Below are 19470 nucleotides of genomic sequence, written 5' to 3' on the forward strand. Positions count from 1 at the left end.
ATATCAAAATATCACAAGAAGCGTTTTTACCTTGATTTGTCTTTCTTCAGGTGAAATATGGAAAGTAACATGTAGCTCACTGGCAACCTTACAATATCAGGTCATTTCAATTCTACATAAAAGATCATAAAAGATTCTAGTTGAATCTCCAACAGAAGAAAAAAGGACCACGATAAATCAGAATCTTTCAGGTTTCGTGTAGGACATACAGTAGATGAACCAGGGCATCTTTCTGGAATCGTTTCTGAAAATCTAACAGCTGAATCAGAAAACGTTCTTAATGACCTTCCAATAGACGAATGACGACCGCAATTTCAATAAAGTTACTGAAAATCTGGTAGATGAACCAGCATCAACTTTATAAGAATGATGAAACTCCATCACACAAATGAAGGCGCCTTTTAGGAATTACTTTGTATCATACGCCAAATTTTATTATTATTATTATTATTATTATTATTATTATTATTATTATTATTATTATTATTATTATTATTATTATTATTATTATTATTATAAAAAATAAGAATACAGGGGTCGTTCATGTTGAATAAATGAACCAGGAGCACAATTTCAGGATTATCTTTCTAAACGTATGACATGCCTATATCTGTTGATTTTGAGTAGTATTGTAAGACTTTGTTTTGCATCGAGTTTGTTTTAGGCTGATTATCAAATGGCTTACTGTATCGGAAGTGATGTTTCAATCTAACAGCCTAATTGCTCAATGGCGTATCTTTATTTTGTAACTTAAAACCAACCACTACCATGAAGCTTTTTAAACGTTACTCTACATTCACTGATGAAGTTCAAACACCCTTTCTTATCCAATTGAGGACAATGTATGAATCTGGCACGATTAAAATCATAAAGGTCCACCCGAGTTTGAAACATTGTAACAATTCATTGATTCTATCATGCCTAAGCATTGTTCATATTATTTAGCGCATTGTTTTTTTTTTCTGGAGTGTGTTTTTATATTACCTTGTTATTTTGCCTTATAAATGTATTATAAAACAAACTATGCTTTGTGACTTCTCGTGATCTTTGGGATACAGGATTGTGTAGTTCATATACTGCACGCAACAACAGAGGTACTCCGGAACTAAACTAAGAAAACACATCCATCACTTTGTTTTTCGGGGCTGTCTCAATAAGTGTCAGATGGTCCTTTCCACCATGCTTCAAACTCCTTACTGAGCTTCCTAGTGCCTTACATGCAATATGTGATTATTTCTGTTGTAGCTAATTTTCGTGAAGCATTGTACAAACTGTCATATTTTTGTATGAGCTCGCTACTGAAAAGATACTATAAGCATATTAAGAATGTCACATACATTTTTTACTATACCTAGATATTTTAAATATATTTCTAACCCTCAAATATACTTTACTAAATCTTCAAATGGTAATTCAGTATTTTCAGTGGTAATTCAGAACCAAATTATTTTTGTTTATTTTAATCAGTAAATTTAAATGATTGATTACACTCAATTAACAAGTTCCTTGTGTTTCTTTCAGTAAGTGTTATGTTATTTATATCGCTTATTTGTATACCACACAATACAAATTATCACATTGTTATTATCTATATTTACGCGATTTTCAATAATCTTTAACCAAATTATTGTCCCAATTTTAAACATCTTTCAATTTCAAATGTTACACTAAATAGTAGTCTTATTTTTTAATATTAAATTGTGCATTGCATTTAGAAAACATAATAACTTCCTACTTTAATATTTTCTCAATGTATTTCGTAAGTGTTATGAAGAACTGCGTAAAAAATAACTGAAGTTTAAAATAAGAGAGATGATTGGAAAAAAGGATTACAAAGCCTATTATGGCTTATATGTGAGACATAACTAGAAGATGAATGCACCTGATGATTGAGGGCACTCAACACTAGTCCTCGATATAATCGTATTTTTTGTTTAACCACTTGTCACAATGGTAGATGAGGTTTTTCATACCGATTGCACAGAAATCAGCATCAAATTCTGGTAGCCGTCGTGAGGCAGCGGTTTTGACACCATCACATGTCAGATAATGGTGGTCATCTATGTTCTGCTTTAGAGCAAAAGTTTAGTCACTTGGGGCTAAATCAGAGCTGTACGGAGGTGTTATAGTCGTTCCCAGCGCAAACGCTGACTATACTCAACAGTTTTTTTTTTTTTTTTGTGCCGAATGGAGTCTTGCATTATCATCCAGTAAAATCAAATCACAGTGGAGGAGACCAGGGTGTTTACGTCTGATGACAAATTCAGAAATTTCCTGCAATACCTTTTTAGAATTCATGGTTTCTCTCTACTTCAAATAATCGATCAGTAGCACCGGGTACATCCCAGAATACAGTACACAAAACTTTCCTAGACGAAGTAACTAGGAATGCAATGGATATACTCGATTGCAATGAAATGAGCTGAGCGAGCTTAAGCAACGTAATCAATTTATTGTGACTTTTTAAAACAATCAGTATTTTTCATAACAATCGCACAATTCTTCGTCTTGACCTTTTGTTCCGGCTAAAAAAAGTTTAAAAAATCGTTAATTTGTTTTTAAATTGTGATTAAAATTGTAAATTTTTACGCTAAAAAAAATAAAAGGGCTTCGCCGGAATTTTTCAAAATCACGCGCAGATTTTAATTGTTGACAAAAAAATCACGTGAAAACTTTTTCCCCATGTTAAGTCTATGGAAGCGTTTTTCGGTGATTATTCCTCGATGGTACATCGGATTTTTGATTTCGACCTATGTTCTCACTCAGCACGACATACTCTATCAGCGTGCTAAGTTTGGTTGAGATCGGCCAAACGGTCTAGGAGGAAGTGTTTTTCAATCATTATTCCTCGATGGTACATCGGATTTTTGATTTCGACCTATGTTGTCACTCAGCACGACATACTCTATCAGCGTGCTAAGTTTGGTTGAGATCGGCCAAACGGTCTAGGAGGAAGCGTTTTTCGATCATTATTCCTCGATGGTACATCGGATTTTTGATTTCGACCTATGTTGTCACTCAGCACGATATACTCTATCAGCGTGCTAAGTTTGGTTGAGATCGGCCAAACGGTCTAGGAGGAGTTCGCGGACAACCAAACGGCTAATCCGAGTATTAGAGCTTCGCTCGCTTCGCTCGCTCAGCTCAACCATTTTGAATTTCTTCTTCCGTTGAGAAAATGCATATTTCCATTCCATGAATGCTACTTCCTTGATGGATTGAAAATATGTAATATTGTTTCACCACCAGTCACTATCCGGTGTAGAAAATTCTTCCCTTCTGCTGTGTAACGCTGCAGGACATTCAGCGACTTCGCCATTCTGGTTGTCCTATGGCTCTCGGATAGTGCTCGTAGGATCCGTTTCGCGCACACTTTTCTATACGTTATACTTTTCTGTACGTTACCACCATGTTCTACACAACACCATATTGTAGTCCCATCTCAGCTGACATTGAGCGTAATGTTTTATTCTGTCCATATGAATACTCATCCGTACGAGCATAGTTCACGTCAGTGGTTAAGCACTGGGTCCTACCGCTGTACCGAGGTTTATCATTAACAATACTGGCCCTTCCTTCTTTGAATACACGACATCACTTCGCTACATATTGCTTTGAAATTGAACTCTCCCCCAAACATCTCCACAATCTGCGCATGAATGTATGTGTACTGTTTCTGGCTCACAGGAACCGTACCGCTAACCTCACTTCTACTCCTAACGAATTCTACAGACGAGTCACCAATTTAATTGTCCCTTTCTGTGGTATATATGGTCAGAATCGAAGTCTTCATACCTGAAACAAGAAAACATGTTATTAATATACAAATATATGTCCTTTAAGCTACACTGAATAACACAAAAGTTACATGCTTTGTAACTTTTTTTAGATCATTCCCCGTATAATAAGATTTCTGTACATTCTTAAAAGAATCCATAATACCTTTTCAACATACTGAGCTCACACAAAAATTTAAGAATTTGCTCAATTTTCCATAGAAAATAGTTACAGTAGAAATAATAATCTGCCATATTTAAGGCAAGTAACTAGTGTTTTAGATACGAAGAAGCTCTGTAAGGAGTTCTAAGCATGATGACAAAGATCATCTAGCATGTAAAATAATGCTGATAGATTGAGACCATTCCGAGAAACAAGACATTGGGCATGTTTTCCTTGTCTCTTGTCGGAATATTCCTGCTGTTGTAAAAAGTATGTGGTAAGAATATTGTATCCATAGTTTATCATCTTTCCTATAAAGAACGTAAGACATTGTTATTGAAGAAGTCATTTGGTAAAGTAACAATTATATCTATATTTCTTTTGTTATTTAGGCTTGAGGTTTCTGAGAGCTTTACGTCTGATGACAGTGCCAGACATTCTGCAGTACCTAAATATTCTTAAGACTTCCAGCTCTATACGATTAGCTCAGCTGGTTTCCATCTTTATTTCCGTATGGCTTACTGCGGCTGGGATTATTCATTTGGTGAGTCCTTACACTTAGTAGTAGTAGATATACAACTATCCTTTGAAGGAATTCATATATTTATATAATTTTGCTGACAAATATATTTTTAAAGAATTATATTATATGGTAGCAGAACAAGAGTAATAATAAAATAAATGCATTATTTTTACTAAATTAAACTACTTCACAGTTTTTGTGTATTTATCTTATTAATAACAAATCAGAATCAATTCTGTTCATTGATTCTTAAAAAAAATACATTCAATTCACTCAGTTAACTAGTTTATAAAATCCTTTATAACATTCATAGATATTCATATTCATTTATAACATTGATAGATAATAGTCTTTTATTAACCTAGCACTTCTGATTTAAAATACTTTATATAGTGGTGATTTGTTTCGCTGATATATCCTCTACCCTATTCAAAATGCAGAGTATTTACGGTATATTCCTTGCATAAATGAAGTGCACAGATAACTTCCGTGAATTGGTATACACTTATTTAAAGTTGTAATCAAAAATCTTGTTGTGCACAGTATGAAGTTACTATGTATGCGTTACATAACTATTAACTATGACATTGTATATACTGAGAGGGTTTTTTCTCACTTCCTTCTTTTCTAGCAAAAAATAAAAGGATAACTTTGGAAATATTTGTCTAATTCGTTCTCTGTAAGACTTATTTTAAGGCAAAAAAATAGTTCAGTTACGAATTAAGGGAACTTCATACTTTTAATTTGCAAACATAGTATATAATTAAATTTTCAATATAAGCATGTGTGTAGATATGAACCGATCATAAGAAAATTATATCGTTCAAAATATACAGTGATTAACTTACAGAGAAAGCTATAGTTTACCAATATGATATGCCTGGGTGTCTACCGTGAGACTCCAACATAGCAAACAAATGTAGGAAAAAAGAAAATACCTATTCCATCATTAATATACATGAAAATGATAACGTAACTGAAAACGTTTTAGTGTAACACAACTTAGTACATTTCAGTTCAGTACAGTTGCACATGAGAGCCTGTGGTGGCACGGAGAATGTCTAACCTGTAATTAATTTCAAGTATATGTTGTGCAGCGTTTCTAATGTGACAGAGTTTATGACATCTCCTATGTGATAAAGTCCAGTATAATGTCAACTTTTGTAGCGTACACTTTGTTTTTGACACACTCTCATAAAACGCTACAGGGTAGTGTCGGGAAATGTAGAGACCAAGAAAATTGTCCGCTATGGCCAATCGAACGATTGGAGAATGTGAGATTTAAAAATATCGGAACTGAAGGGTTCAATGTGGTACAGCACCGTCCTTCTGAAAGATTATTGTCGGCTGCATGTGTGTTATCTATAGTACAACAAAGATCTTGGACACAATCATCTCAAAAGTTTGGTTAAAAAGTGACTAAGTCTGTATGAACTTAATTATAATATATATTGAGTCACCTATTCCTCTCATACACTTTCATATATACAGTATAATCTTCTAATCTTATTTCATAAGTAAAATTATCGGTGACAAATATTTACTGGATGGACAAACATTTAGTGATTTTATACTTAATAATAGTTCCAAATTGTTTATCTATTTGGAATTGTTATAAAATTACCTGATTAATATCCTTTTTCTTTCTAATTTGTGAGTTAAATTGTGCTTTACCTAATACCCAATAGCTGCCAGACTTTATAATTATTATAATTGATTAGTGGGTTGATTAATTTGATTTTACCGGGGTGAATCATAAGTTCCTTCGTCTTATCGTGTAAAATACTTGCACCATATAAAAAGTATAAAGGCTTACTTTATCCTGCAAAGTAAGTTCATTGCATTGAACAGCTTTCTGCCAACATTTCACCAGAAATACAATTCCATGTTGATATCATTCGGAGGATTTGGGAGCCAAAAACTCACACATCCCGTGTTTCACATCATCAAATGTTTTAAACCGTTCTCCTAGTAGGAAATGGTAAAGGGAGCGTAACAAATGATAGGAAAAAAGGGTGAAAACTGAGCTGTATGTAAGATGTACGAATTCAAATACGTGCAATTTCTAGAGTTTCTAGATAATTACACATTACAAGTGGCATGGGACGCTGAACCGGAACCCTAACCCTATTAATCAAAGTCGTGTATTTCTGTCGTATAACATCAACTCCCTGCAATTGTTTAGTGTAGGGATTTAAATTCAAAACACGGACGTCTAGAACGAATTCCTTTGATCTTTGTTTCAAATCTTCCCCTTTGGACAGTTAAATTTCATAGCATTACATAGTTAAATTGTTAGCAGTGCCTCTTAGCTTGGTGGTAATCACTGATTATACTGGCATAATAACAATATTTCAACACCTGGACGATCAAATACTAAAACCTGTCGGCATGAGGATTCTGTAGAAATTATTGACACACATGTTGGGTCATCTTTCGACCTGTTGTGTTGTCAGTTCATGGCACAAAAATAGAGATTGTATACAGAACAAACTCCAGTTGACGTAGGTGAAGACCACAGTATTTAGGAAAACTCCACCTGTGTTTTCAATTCACATACATTGTAAGTGAATCGATAGTCGTAATCTGTTCCACGAAGCCCGTCTTCATGGCAACTGGTTACCGGCCCGAGTTTTGTCCTAATTACTCTTACAGACTGACCTGAATCGAATAAACCATTTTAAGACATTCCACATATTCACAAGCAACATCATTTCTTTGAGAGCACACAGTTTCTTTTGCAGCTTCCGTACCTTTCACTTCTTTCTTCTAATAATGTCTTAGAACTATACGAATAGTCACTTGATCGAGCTCCATATTTGACTCTTTCAGTTTAAATGTAATGCACAGTGGCGCTGTATACATGAAAACTGATGTGCGCTCCATACCCCATATTAACTCATGGTTTTGCTCGGTACTTCCAAGTAACAGGAACAATATGATACATTTGGATGAGTTCTCAAACGATCGAACTTGTGGTTCACCCTGATATCAATTCTTTTTCAGCACAGTGGCTATATGGGACGGAATCTTCTGTTTAACGTGGAATCCAGACCATACTTGAGTTTATATTGTTCGTACCCTTCCAGAGATCGAACTCGGTGCTGTGAGGACAGAAAGCACATGCATCAACTACTTGGCCGCAAAAAAGATTCGATTACAATTTATGTAGAAATATTTTTAAAAAAAAGTACAGTTATATAATTTAAACGAATTAAAGCTATGTTATTTTTTAAGTAAGTGTTTGTCTTAAAATATGTGATAGAAATTTTATCATTCTTCTATTTATAGCTTGAAAACTCCGGTGATCCTATGGAATTTGATAACCCTGCTCGTCTCTCGTATTGGACGTGTGTATATTTCCTTATTGTTACTATGTCCACAGTAGGTTATGGTGATATCTACTGTCAGACCGTCCTTGGAAGAACTTTCCTCGTATTTTTTCTGCTTGTTGGTTTGGTAAGTATTTTTTACAATATTAATTTTCTTGATTACAATATTAATTTGATTTGCAAATAATCATGCATTGCTTAAATTCTTTCGTCATATAAAAGATATTAAGAACTACATGGATTGGCTTTCCCCTTTCATTTGTTTTCATATTTCAACTATTGAACTTTCTGAATTTCGTTTTGTTAACAGCGTTGAGTACCTACGCCATCTTTCCTTTTTTAGCTCATTGATTTATATAGGAAGTCATTTTTGTAAGTAAACTGAAATTTTAATTATATCATTTTACTTATTTCGAGTCTTTAAATGTCCCTTGATTTATTAAAATGAATTTGCATTATACATAAATTTAACATTGCTTAAATTAAATTAGATTATGTTAAATGTTTTTTAACAAAATTTACTTTTCACGAAGTAAGGAAAATTCAAATAGATTTGAAGAAAGTAAAGATCAGTAAAATAAAAAAAAATAAAATTCCAGTTCGTTTAAAGAAACAAATATAGTTAATATATAAATCAATTGGCTAAAGAGCAAAGATCGTACAGTATTCAGAACCATTAATATTATTAACAGAATGTCAATATAAGTTTTAATGAAAAAGAAGTACCTGAAAACCTGGCAAGTAAAAGAAAAGAAAATGTAGAGAAAGGTGAAAGTTATGTAGTTTCTATAAGAAAAAAAGCTGATAGAAAAGTCTACCGACCAGTTAGAATTCATGATCTTTCTAAATCATAAAACCAGATTGTTGAAAATTAGTAAACGTAGTAAACTCAGCTCAATTTATATACGACTACAAATTGAACAAAATGTCCTATGTAGCAATAGCATAAAGATTGAGGTTAGTTTCAAACATAGGAATACTTTAATTCTTATTTCATTTTTAAAATTATAACTGTGTTTTGTAAATTGATAATTGTTAAATGATTTGACTGTTGATCAACAAACTATTAATGTCGAATCTAGTTCTATCTCATTTCAATAAGCATAAGATCACGTAATTTCATGCCTTACTTCAAAGTTCATGCCCTTTGAATAAACATATCTTCAGTTTGATCTTGATCTTATATCATATACTATATATATAATATGAATTTCCTTGCTCAATGTTTGAGTTGAATACTAGCCTCAATCTCCGTTAGTTGTAGTATTTGACTAAAATTTAAATATTAATTTTTCCAAATAATTTTTGCATTTCTTCTTGTTGAAAAGAAAGAAAAAAAGAAAAATTAGCTTTGTTATTATTATATTTCTCAGATGAATCTTGAAATTAATTCGTTTTTTAGTTTAGTAGGTTCTTGCAGCAAATGGTTGTGAACAGAAGTGACGAAATTAAACTTAAATGTATCATTTTTTTTTACTTTTGTGTGACTATATTACATATATGTATATATATCAATATGTGCTTTCTGTTTTGATAGAAATATATTGTCATTAACTATCTTTTCCTGTTTACTGTTTCTTCTTTGATACATATGTATGTATGTATGTATGTGCGTGTGTAAAGATATCTCGTGCATGGAATTGGCAGTGTTGATAGTCTTTCCTACCTGTCTTGTGACTTAACAACACAGCTTGCAAACTCGTGAACGTCTCTGTGTGACTCTGCCCTTCTAAATGTAGTGTGGAACAATGAGATTATATCACCACAATTCAATGACTTGAAAAATATGAATAACGAAGGACATTCACAATTAAAATGTAAACATTTTTATTTAAATAATATTTCATAAAACGAAATTAATATATATATATTAATATATATATATTAATATATATATATATATATATATATATATATATATATATATATATATATATATATATATATATATATATATATAAATTTTTGTTTGAAGTGTGAGTTAGAGGAAGTTTTTTTTACAAGCAATGTAGTTGTTCTTACGATAGGGACCAGCTTAATAAAATTTATTCAGAATTTTTTTCAAATATAAGAAAAATTCCATGTTTACATCTTTGTCATAGATGTAATTTTTAATACATTAAATTGAGTTTTAAGACATTATATGTATAGTGTAGTTGAGACTTCGTAAGCGGTTGAAATTTGAAGTAATACCAATATTTTTGCGTACGAGCATCCTGATAGGTTTTAATATTCGACTGCAGTATATAGAGATCAAATGTATTAATTTGGTTTAATGATATTGAATGCACTATTATTATGTAGGTACATAATAATACAAGCTATTTACTTCGTTAGTATTTAAGGTTCAACTTCAAATGAGATTAATCACATTGACTAAGATTTTGGTCTGTGATTCTAAGTAAATTTTCACGATTATGTCTTAAAGTACCAGTTCGATTTATATTCCTTTCTATGAAATATTTAACATAGATGAACAGGCCTACTTATGACAACGACATATAAGAATCCAACTCAAAGATGAACGTAGTTTTTCTTTTTTCTTTTTTTAAAAGGAAATATATATTCTAAATTTTGAAATTAGAATATATTACTTCATACCATTTTTTTTCTCTGAGAATATGGATTTTTATACTTTTTTAATTCATGGAATTAATGTACGCTAAACTAGTCAATTATAATTGACTAAATAAATTTATTATTGCTACTAAATCATATATATTTCCTTTACGTGTATTTTTATTTACAACTTAAACATACATATTTTCTTTCCCCGGTATTTTTATTTATACATAGGGCACATAAAAACTTTTTTGTGAGGTTTCTGTATTCGTATTTGCTTTTTCAAATACGCTCCTTTTGAATATTATTTATTTAATTTCTATGAAAACACAATTTGATAATTCAACCGTGAAATTAATTTTAAATAATATTCTAGTGACGTCACATTTCGTAAAGTTTCACTAATGCTGTAATTTCAATTTTTGTGTATGTCCTTGGATGAACTCATCAGCACGATATGAATTCACTCTTGAGAAAAAATGCATTTTCGTGCAATAAATAGATTTTCAAAATGTAAAAGGTTGTTTTGTCATAATTAAAATCATATTATTTTTTAATATTCACATATAAATATAGTCTTTATTTTAAGTAAAATTGCACTGATATTTACTTTATATTATTAGAAGTAACGAAACTGATCAAACTGTTCAAACTGCTCTTATTTTATGCTTATGTCATATCTTTGAAGAAATACGTGAAATAAATTTGAGCAGGAAACAGTTGACCCAATAACTTCAGAATAATCATATTTTCTTGGTCACAAATTAAATTTAGAAATGAGGTGGAATTAAAACATACCTTAACCTAAAAATTGAAAAAGTTTAGTTGTATGATCGCTTCATGCTTTTTAACGGCATATTTCTTTTTAAACCAAAGGCACTTCAACGCTGCCACTTCTTTTCCCGTAAATTTTAATGTTATTGCTTGTCATTTTTCTGTAGTTTCTTGTTCCTATTTTTTGTTTGATTGTTTGTTTCTATAAAAAATGTCCTGTCAACCATTCATTAATATTCTTATAAATTGTTTATTTATTAGGAAAATATACATATATTTAGATGTAATATCTATAGATGTTTATTAATATCAAATCATTTTATGCTAAATATTCGGTATAGCAGTCTTGAGCTGGGAAGGTCAAGTATCACATTGTATGTTTCTTGGCTGAATTTTTTGTTTTTATGCAATTTTACTTTTTTTATAATTGAATATTTTTGTTTTTTGTTCAAAAAGAATATTGTACATTATCTTGACGAGTTATTTGTCGATAACTATAACGAAAAGTTCTAAATTATACGAAGTTTTTGTGTGTTACATTGAATAACAAATATTGTACTCGTGCAGCTTAATGTATGTTATTGCATTCAGCCAAGATCTTTTTTACGTTCGTATCTTTATCTGCCTTTATTCTCTGTCTCTCTTTCTGTGTTTCCGCTTGTGAAGTCAGCCAATAAGTGATTTGTCTCGCATTTTTTAAGAAAAATTTTATTTTTTAAAAAAAATAAATAAAATGAAACCCTTATTCTTTCTTGGCCATGCAAATTTTCTTTTTATAAGCTCATGGCTGTTATGGCTTAAATTCACATATTAGTAAAGCACATAAAAATTACTTTATTACATTTATTTACTTATTTATTCTGTATTTTTCATTTGTTTCTATTGCTACTGAATTCGCAAGTAAAATTGTAGCTCTACTCTTTTGAAAAAGCAAATAAAAAAAGGAGATACTCCTTTTGTCTTGTAAATACTGTCCTGTTTATTTCTTTTCTCACAATGTACCTGTCAGTGAATGTTTCATTTCAAGTGATGCTAAATTTCATCGATCATAAGAACAAACTATAGATTTATATCGCTTGTATTGCTTAATGCACTAAAGCACAAGCCAGTAACTTGTCATTGTAGCTAGAAAACAGTCTTATTACAACAGACTCTAGTCTTATGCCCTTGAGTTACTTAATAAATTTATTAACTTCACTGGTACCTTTACTTTATTATTATTATTATTAAAGTTTTTTAATTGCCATCATTTATTTTTAGTTACTATTGTCAGTATTATTATTGTTATTATTATTAGCATCAAAATATACAAGCAGGCTTTCATTCAAATAGCATGTGTTTTAATGTTAAAAAATGCTTGATAAATATATCGACGTCGGCACTGGTTTCGCTAAAATTTTATTCAAAAAATAAAGTTATTCGTTTACCTAAAAATGAAAAGAAACGCTATTTCAGAAGTAAAAGGAATAAACTTTTGTCTGATTCTTCGGCGTGGAGCATAAATAAACACTTAGGGAAAAAATCAGGGTGATGGAATATGGACAGCTTACTAGTGGATAACATTTTTCCTTGTAGGCAATGTTTGCCAGTAGCATTCCTGAGATTATAGAGCTGGTAAAACCTACATCCAAATATGGTGGCGAATTCAAGCGGGAGCACGGAAAGAGGTATACCCTTTGTTGTTGATTGTCTGTCATGCTGAAATATAAAAATACCTCTAACTAACAGAAACCAATATAATTCTTGGAAGCTCTGCAAGATTATTTCACTAATGATCTTTAACCTTGAATTTTTACTTCACTTTCTTTTTCCTACAAAGTATGTATGCAGTGATGATTTGTTTTTTCCTTTAGTTTTGTTTGAGTTTTTTTGTTTAGTCTCTTTCATTGTCTTACTCTGATTGTATAACATAATCATTTAATCTAAACTGCTAATACACATTTTCTCTTTTTTTCTTTACATCTTTCTATCTTTTGTTTATTTATATTATTTAGATTTTATTTGTTTATTCACATGCTTTTCTCTATATATAATTTGAAAAAGTACTTTTTTAAAAATATAATTTTGTTTTCAGCCTTGCGTTCCATACCTAGCTCACTTTCCACCACAATACGGCTTTTTAAAAGTCATTTTAAGACCAAAATAATAATAATACTATGATTTGACTAGGGAGCAAATAATTTCTCCTCCTCTTCATTCTTCTAACATTAATTTGAATCATTTTTAGAAAACAATTTTTATTCTAATTTTTAAAAAAAAAATATTTCTTTTTTAAACAATCTTATATTGTTTCCTATATTTGAAAATATTGTGAAAAGAAAAGGTCAAGAGAAACATTAATATTCCCCCCCTCCCCCATAGGTTTTGGTACTTTTAAAATTTTATGATGCCAAATACTCATCATTTGCTAGAAATATCTTATTGTTGAGCAATATATTGTCATATCCTAGAAGTCTCAGCTTACGTAATACCGAAAATTGAAAATATCTAGGAAAGACGTACGTTTCAGGTGGTAGCGCTTTAATATGAAATAGTAGAAAGTTCTATTATAATTAAGCTTACTTCATGCAATAACTGCAGAAGTCGATACCCCTTAGGTCTTCGTTCAATAACTTCAAAAAGGACAAAATAATTTAAACAAATACTTTTTTCACATAAAAAGCATGTGCTCAATATCAAGCTCTCTTAAATCTATCAATTATTCGGAAGTTTTTGAGAGAAAAAATTGTAAGCTGACATCCATTTTTGAAAATTATAAATATATATGTATGTGGGAAAACTAAAGATTTGAAATAAATATGTAGTGTAGTATGTATATTCATGAGCAAAAGTAGATGTCTAGGTATAATACATAATTTATTTCCTCAGAAACTTCACAAATGGTGAGCTTATTTAAGTACAATTTGCTGTAACAGAAAATCACATCCTTTTTAAATCATAGTAATATATACTCAAAGAGTTGTTGTCATTCCAAAATTTTTGAAAAGAAAAATGTAGGCGGTTACTTACTTTTGCTATCATATGCTTAAAAGCTTTTTTTTTTTTTTTTTTTAATATTATTCGTGATTTTACGTGAATGTGAAAGTTGCCAGGTTATGGAACGCAATTTTAAAGAATGAAATTAGTTGTGAAGGGTCTTTCAATTGGACAGTGGGGGTGAATAAAAACAATGGCAGTTAACCCTTTACTCCTTTTCAACGGACCTGATTCCTTAGGCTGTGTTTGCCAGCTGGATTCCTGAAATCACCGAGCTGGTTGGCAACCGCTCTAAATATGGCGGCCGGTACAAAAAGGAACGCGGCAGGAGGTACAGCAGCAGCGGTTAAAATGAAAAGAAAAACGATTGCTTCCCTTCCCAGTTTGTCTTTTTTACTTTTATAGATCTTTTTTTTTCACTAGTTAACACTTTTGCCTTAGGGTGTGAGGAGTGTTAAAAACTTTTTTTCATTGACTGAACATTATTTCTTACTTAATGTCCATCTACCATTGTAGCCAGGCAATAAATGCCAAGTACATAGCATTGTAATGTTTCTTGGTGGCATGCCTAAGAATGTAATACTATTTAGGCTTTATTTTTTTTTACAAAAATTCTTTATCGCTATATAGGACGGTAGAGTAGATATGAGCTAGTCCACTGTGAAGTTAACCTTTCTGTAGATGACACTGCCTGTTTTAAAAATATTTTTATCATTTACTTACATCTCCCCTCATTTATTTCTTAATGATTATTTTTTATCCATGAATGGTGCACTTTTTCCGAGACTGTGGTGTCTGTGGCTGCACCAAGAAACATTGGCTCGTTGGTGGATGTGATGTTTTATTGCTTGAATATTATTTTCTCTACCAAAAAGTGTGGTTTGGATCTAACAAGCCAGGGTTTCTCTGTGTGTGCCTGTTCTCTTGTTGTGGGAGTGGGTCTTCTAATGCTTTTTTCCTTTTATTTAATAATAATAATAATAATAATAATAATACAAATTAATAATTTTAAAAAAAATAAATGTTCACACCTTTTCTCTCACTTTATGTGGATCAGGCACATTACAAATTTTATCCAAAACCCTCTCCTCTCACCCACCACACAAACCCTCTTATGCTTGCCTCTTATTCGTTGTTTGTTTCCCTTCTCATGCTGGCGACAAATTTTTGCCACTTCACCTGTGTAGGCCATTTTCGCAAGTTGTATCCCTGAAATTATTGATCTCATCGGGACTAGACCCAAGTATGGAGGAACATTGAAGAACGAGAGGGGCAGAAGGTAGAGTACCTTTGAAAATACCTTGTGTTTCTCTCTTTTTAAACAATACCCACATTTGGTGTTTAAAAAAAAAATCGATTTCACACACAGAATATAAATAAAGGAATCAGAAATAGTAGTTATTGTCATTTGTTTTCTTTTTATTACTTTCGTGTGAATTTTAAATGTAGGCAGAATCGCTAGTTGTGCTTTCCTGTTTTCCATTATTATCTCACTAAGTATTTTTTACAAGAAAATACAGTGTTAGTTCATAGTGCATTTAGATAAATTAAAAATTAGCTACATTGTAATACCAAATTTTTTGTAGACACACAGAACAAACTTGAAATAGCAGGATGGAACAATAACACCTAATTAAATAATTTCGTCATAAGAACTTCACAGTGTGACTGATGTAAATAATAGTCACAATAGCTGATTCGAAGCATGGCAATAGATTCGTTGTTGTATGCATCTTTTTCATTAAACAAATCAGTTATGTATCAACTAAAGGTGGCTTCTTTTTTCTACAAAAAATATTGCATATGGATTCTCAAATTCCAAATTTCATTCTATTTATAATAATAAAATGATTTTGAATGTATTTATATTACAATATTTTTCTCTATATTATTAATTTTTATCGCTTCTATGCAAATATCATACTTTTATAACTGCAAGTGAAATTGTCCGAAAATTCTTTTATATTGCAAAAAACTACAGCTGTATTTCAAATATACATTTACTGTATCATTTTTTTTTCTCAAATTAAATTTAAGAAGCATGCTGCCTAATTCTGAGCATGTTTTGCTTTAAAATTTGTTTCTTTAAGGAAGGTTTGTAATTCGCTTATACAAATTTCTTATCAGATAAACTGGATTGTTAATTAAGATTGTTTTGTCTGAATATTGAATATTAAGACAATTGCAATCATAAGATAAGCATGTTAAAAGGTTATATGGAAATAAAATTTTTAACTTTTATAATTTTTTCCACTTTATAATTGTGCAATAACCAATAAAATCATTTTTCGATGCATTCAAAAACACAGTGTTTCAGTATTTACGCTTTCTTCAGTTCTTTTCCAACATTTTTTTTTTTAAATGTAAACTAGTTTCTACTCTTTTGAAGATAACATTTTATAACAGAGGAGGAAGTTGTATTGTGAGGATTAGTTGCCGTTCCATTTCAAACAGTGGAAACCTCCATATTTCAATTTTTGAAAAAGGAGAAGTTCTTAATCAGTTATTAATGTTGATGCCAACCACAGACACCCGATCGCGATTAGCAGTGTCACGATCACTGCCCCTACCTCAAAGATGTCACCTCAAAATATTAGAAATATCTCTCTCCTCCCCTCTTTTTTATTCTGTAACCATTTGTGCTATTTTGAGCTCTGTAGAGAAATATTACAAAAAAAAAAGTGTTGTGTTCGTTCGAGTAGAGGAAAAGTAGATGAGAAGATATAGTCACAGAGAAAGAAAGCAAATAAAAAAACTGTTAAAAGTCTGTAAAAGCACGATTGTGTACGAAGATTCCTACAACAAGTTCTCGGAAAGTGTGATCAAATACACATATACCTAAAGTGGACGTAGCATTTTTTTCCATAGGCCTCTCAAGGTAAATTAGTTTAGAAATAACCCTGTAAAAGTTCAGGTTGGTTCCTCATCCTGCCTAGTTCAAGTAGTATTTTTGCATGCCGTTTGGAATGAAAGAAAAAAATATATGAATATGAAAGCTTGCCTGAATAGTTTAGTAACACAGTTGTGTTAATTATTAACCCTTTGCTTTAGATTAGCCACATATTTTTAAGCTTTTATTTGAAAAGATGTTACTACTACATTTTACAATACAGTAAATGCTCAAATTTATAGTTACAAATCAAATTTATAATGTTTCACATTCTTATTTATGCTGTATATTAATTTAATTGTAAATAAATTTTAATGTAATATTGAGCATTTACACTTAGTTTATTACAAATTTGTTTAGAGAAATGAGAGCATGCAAAGATGACACAGTGCATTTATTATTAATGGAAATAATTTTGCTTGATTTCAGCAGACAAAAAAAAATAATAAATAAATAAATAAAAATAAAAATCAAACGACATATGTGCACCAATCAATAATTAGAATGACTATAGGATCGTATCATGAAATTGAATTGAAAATTGATGTTTCATACATAACGAAAAAATTGTACTTATCAACAAATCTTTTTTTCTTCTTCTTCTTCTTTTGTGCTTATCAACAAAAAAATCAAACGACATATGTGCACCAATCAATAATCAAAATGACTATAGGATCGTATCATGAAATTGAATTGAAAATTAATGTTTCATACATAACGAAAAAATTGTGCTTATCAACAAATCTTTTTCTTCTTCTTCTTCTTCTTTTGTATCGTCTTGATATTTCGAGCTCTGAGTTTCTCACAAAGAAAGGAACTGGCAATAAGAACAGCTGTTCGATAAAACAACAAAGAAACAAAAGATCATCCGTTGGAAATTTTCATAAAATTTGTAGTTCACAGTTTACCTTGGTTTGGATAACCCCGTTACATAATGTAGCTAAACAACACGATGTGTATGAGTGCTTCTAGCGTTGCATGATAGTGAGATTGCCATCTTTCTTTTCTACCATCCAACTTACACAGTAATAAACGATTGTTTTAAATTCATGCAAGTAACCAGAGACTACCAATTGTAGATTTTCAATTCTAATTCTTCGGGCTTATGAAGTTGCCTTCTAAAATTAATATTATTCGTTCCATGTGAAATATTTACCTGTTAGGTATTGACAGATCAGATACTGGCTTTTCGTTTTTGAAATCTTAATAATGCCTTTACATTATGTTAATGTTTCTTTTTGTGTTTCCTATATAAACTCTTTTACGAGGGTAAGTAGCCTAGCCCAATATACTCAGCTCTTATGCATATTAACCATGATGTAGCTTTTATACTTTGATTGATGTTTTCTTCAGATATCTACCAATTAATATATTAGATTATGTTTTAAGTATCTTCTTTATTTGTTTGATAATTTTATGATGATTTGGTACCCGTACAGAAGTTTTTTCTTTTCACAGATGACAACTTCAATCATTTCACTAGCTAATTTTTTTTTTCTAATATTATCTTCCTTTTTTCATTCCACAAATACCAACTTCCCGCTTAGCATACTTTTTAAAACGGAGGTTGAAAGTTTTTTCTTAATTTTTTTTTAAAAAAACTTCCAAACAATAGCCTTCACCTGAAAAAAGTGAGCAGAGAACACACATATCAGCAACTCACTGCACATTCCCTATGCCTCTTTGTTGAGAATCTGTTGTTTTTCCTATAAATAATACAAGTAAATGCAAAATATTGAATTATTGTTATTTTCTTTTTCCACTATTACTTTTATTTTTAGATAAATTATTTACGAAAATGTTACCTACTGCATTCTTTTCGTCACTGTATAAAATTTGAACGTTATTCATTAATGATAATACCATACTTATCTTAGATCATAGTTTAAAATATCCTGATCAAAATTTTTCTCTCTCTTTGAAAGAAGTGATAACGGATTACGCAAATTCTACACATGTTGATATATCTTCAAATTGAAAATAATAAACTAAACAGAATCTGACGAGTTCAACACATGATTAATTCTAATAAGAGAGATTTTTTAGTAATGATACCTTACATTTTACTGATGGATCTAGTGATAAAATGTACGGAATTATGGAATCCAGTTAGTATCTCTTTTTAGAATTAATTCGGTTGTTGAATTCCTTAGAGACTCTGTTTAGAGTATGTGTATATATACAGGATGAACCTGAAAGATGCGCACAAACTCAAGAATGTGATTCGTGACATCAAAAGAAGACAGAAAGTTCTCTTGCATGTTATCGAATTCCGCGTCGTGTACGAGTGACAGGTGAGCCAACTTGGAATCGAAAATCGAATCCTGACAATTGGAACAGAACAGAAAGATATACATAAAGTGCGGGAAGCCATTCGTAAGATCAAAACTGGTTAAATATGGCTGTGAACATCAGCAAAATTGTACCTTAGTGTATATTAGGATTCGATTTTCAATTCTAAGTTGGCACCCCTG

At 31.0% G+C, this 19470-nt stretch overlaps 1 protein-coding gene across 4 annotated transcripts in view; it reads left to right on the forward strand.

Annotated features, from left to right (window-relative positions):
• slo (calcium-activated potassium channel slo) overlaps positions 1-19470 on the forward strand; it is a 503706-nt gene that overhangs the window by 351240 nt on the left and 132996 nt on the right. For 3 of the 4 annotated variants that reach the window (XM_081770216.1, XM_081770217.1, XM_081770212.1), the window contains exons 5-7: positions 4332-4483; positions 7754-7921; positions 12706-12797. In XM_081770216.1, coding sequence (XP_081626342.1) covers positions 4332-4483; positions 7754-7921; positions 12706-12797 — 412 coding nt within the window. Of the gene's footprint in view, positions 1-4331; positions 4484-7753; positions 7922-12705; positions 12798-15293; positions 15386-19470 lie in introns of all 4 variants that reach the window. The other variant, XM_081770211.1, reaches the window with a different exon arrangement.

Source organism: Thermobia domestica, chromosome 1 (assembly GCF_964235325.1).
Source record: "Thermobia domestica chromosome 1, izTheDome1.hap1.1, whole genome shotgun sequence".
NCBI lineage: Eukaryota > Metazoa > Arthropoda > Insecta > Zygentoma > Lepismatidae > Thermobia > Thermobia domestica.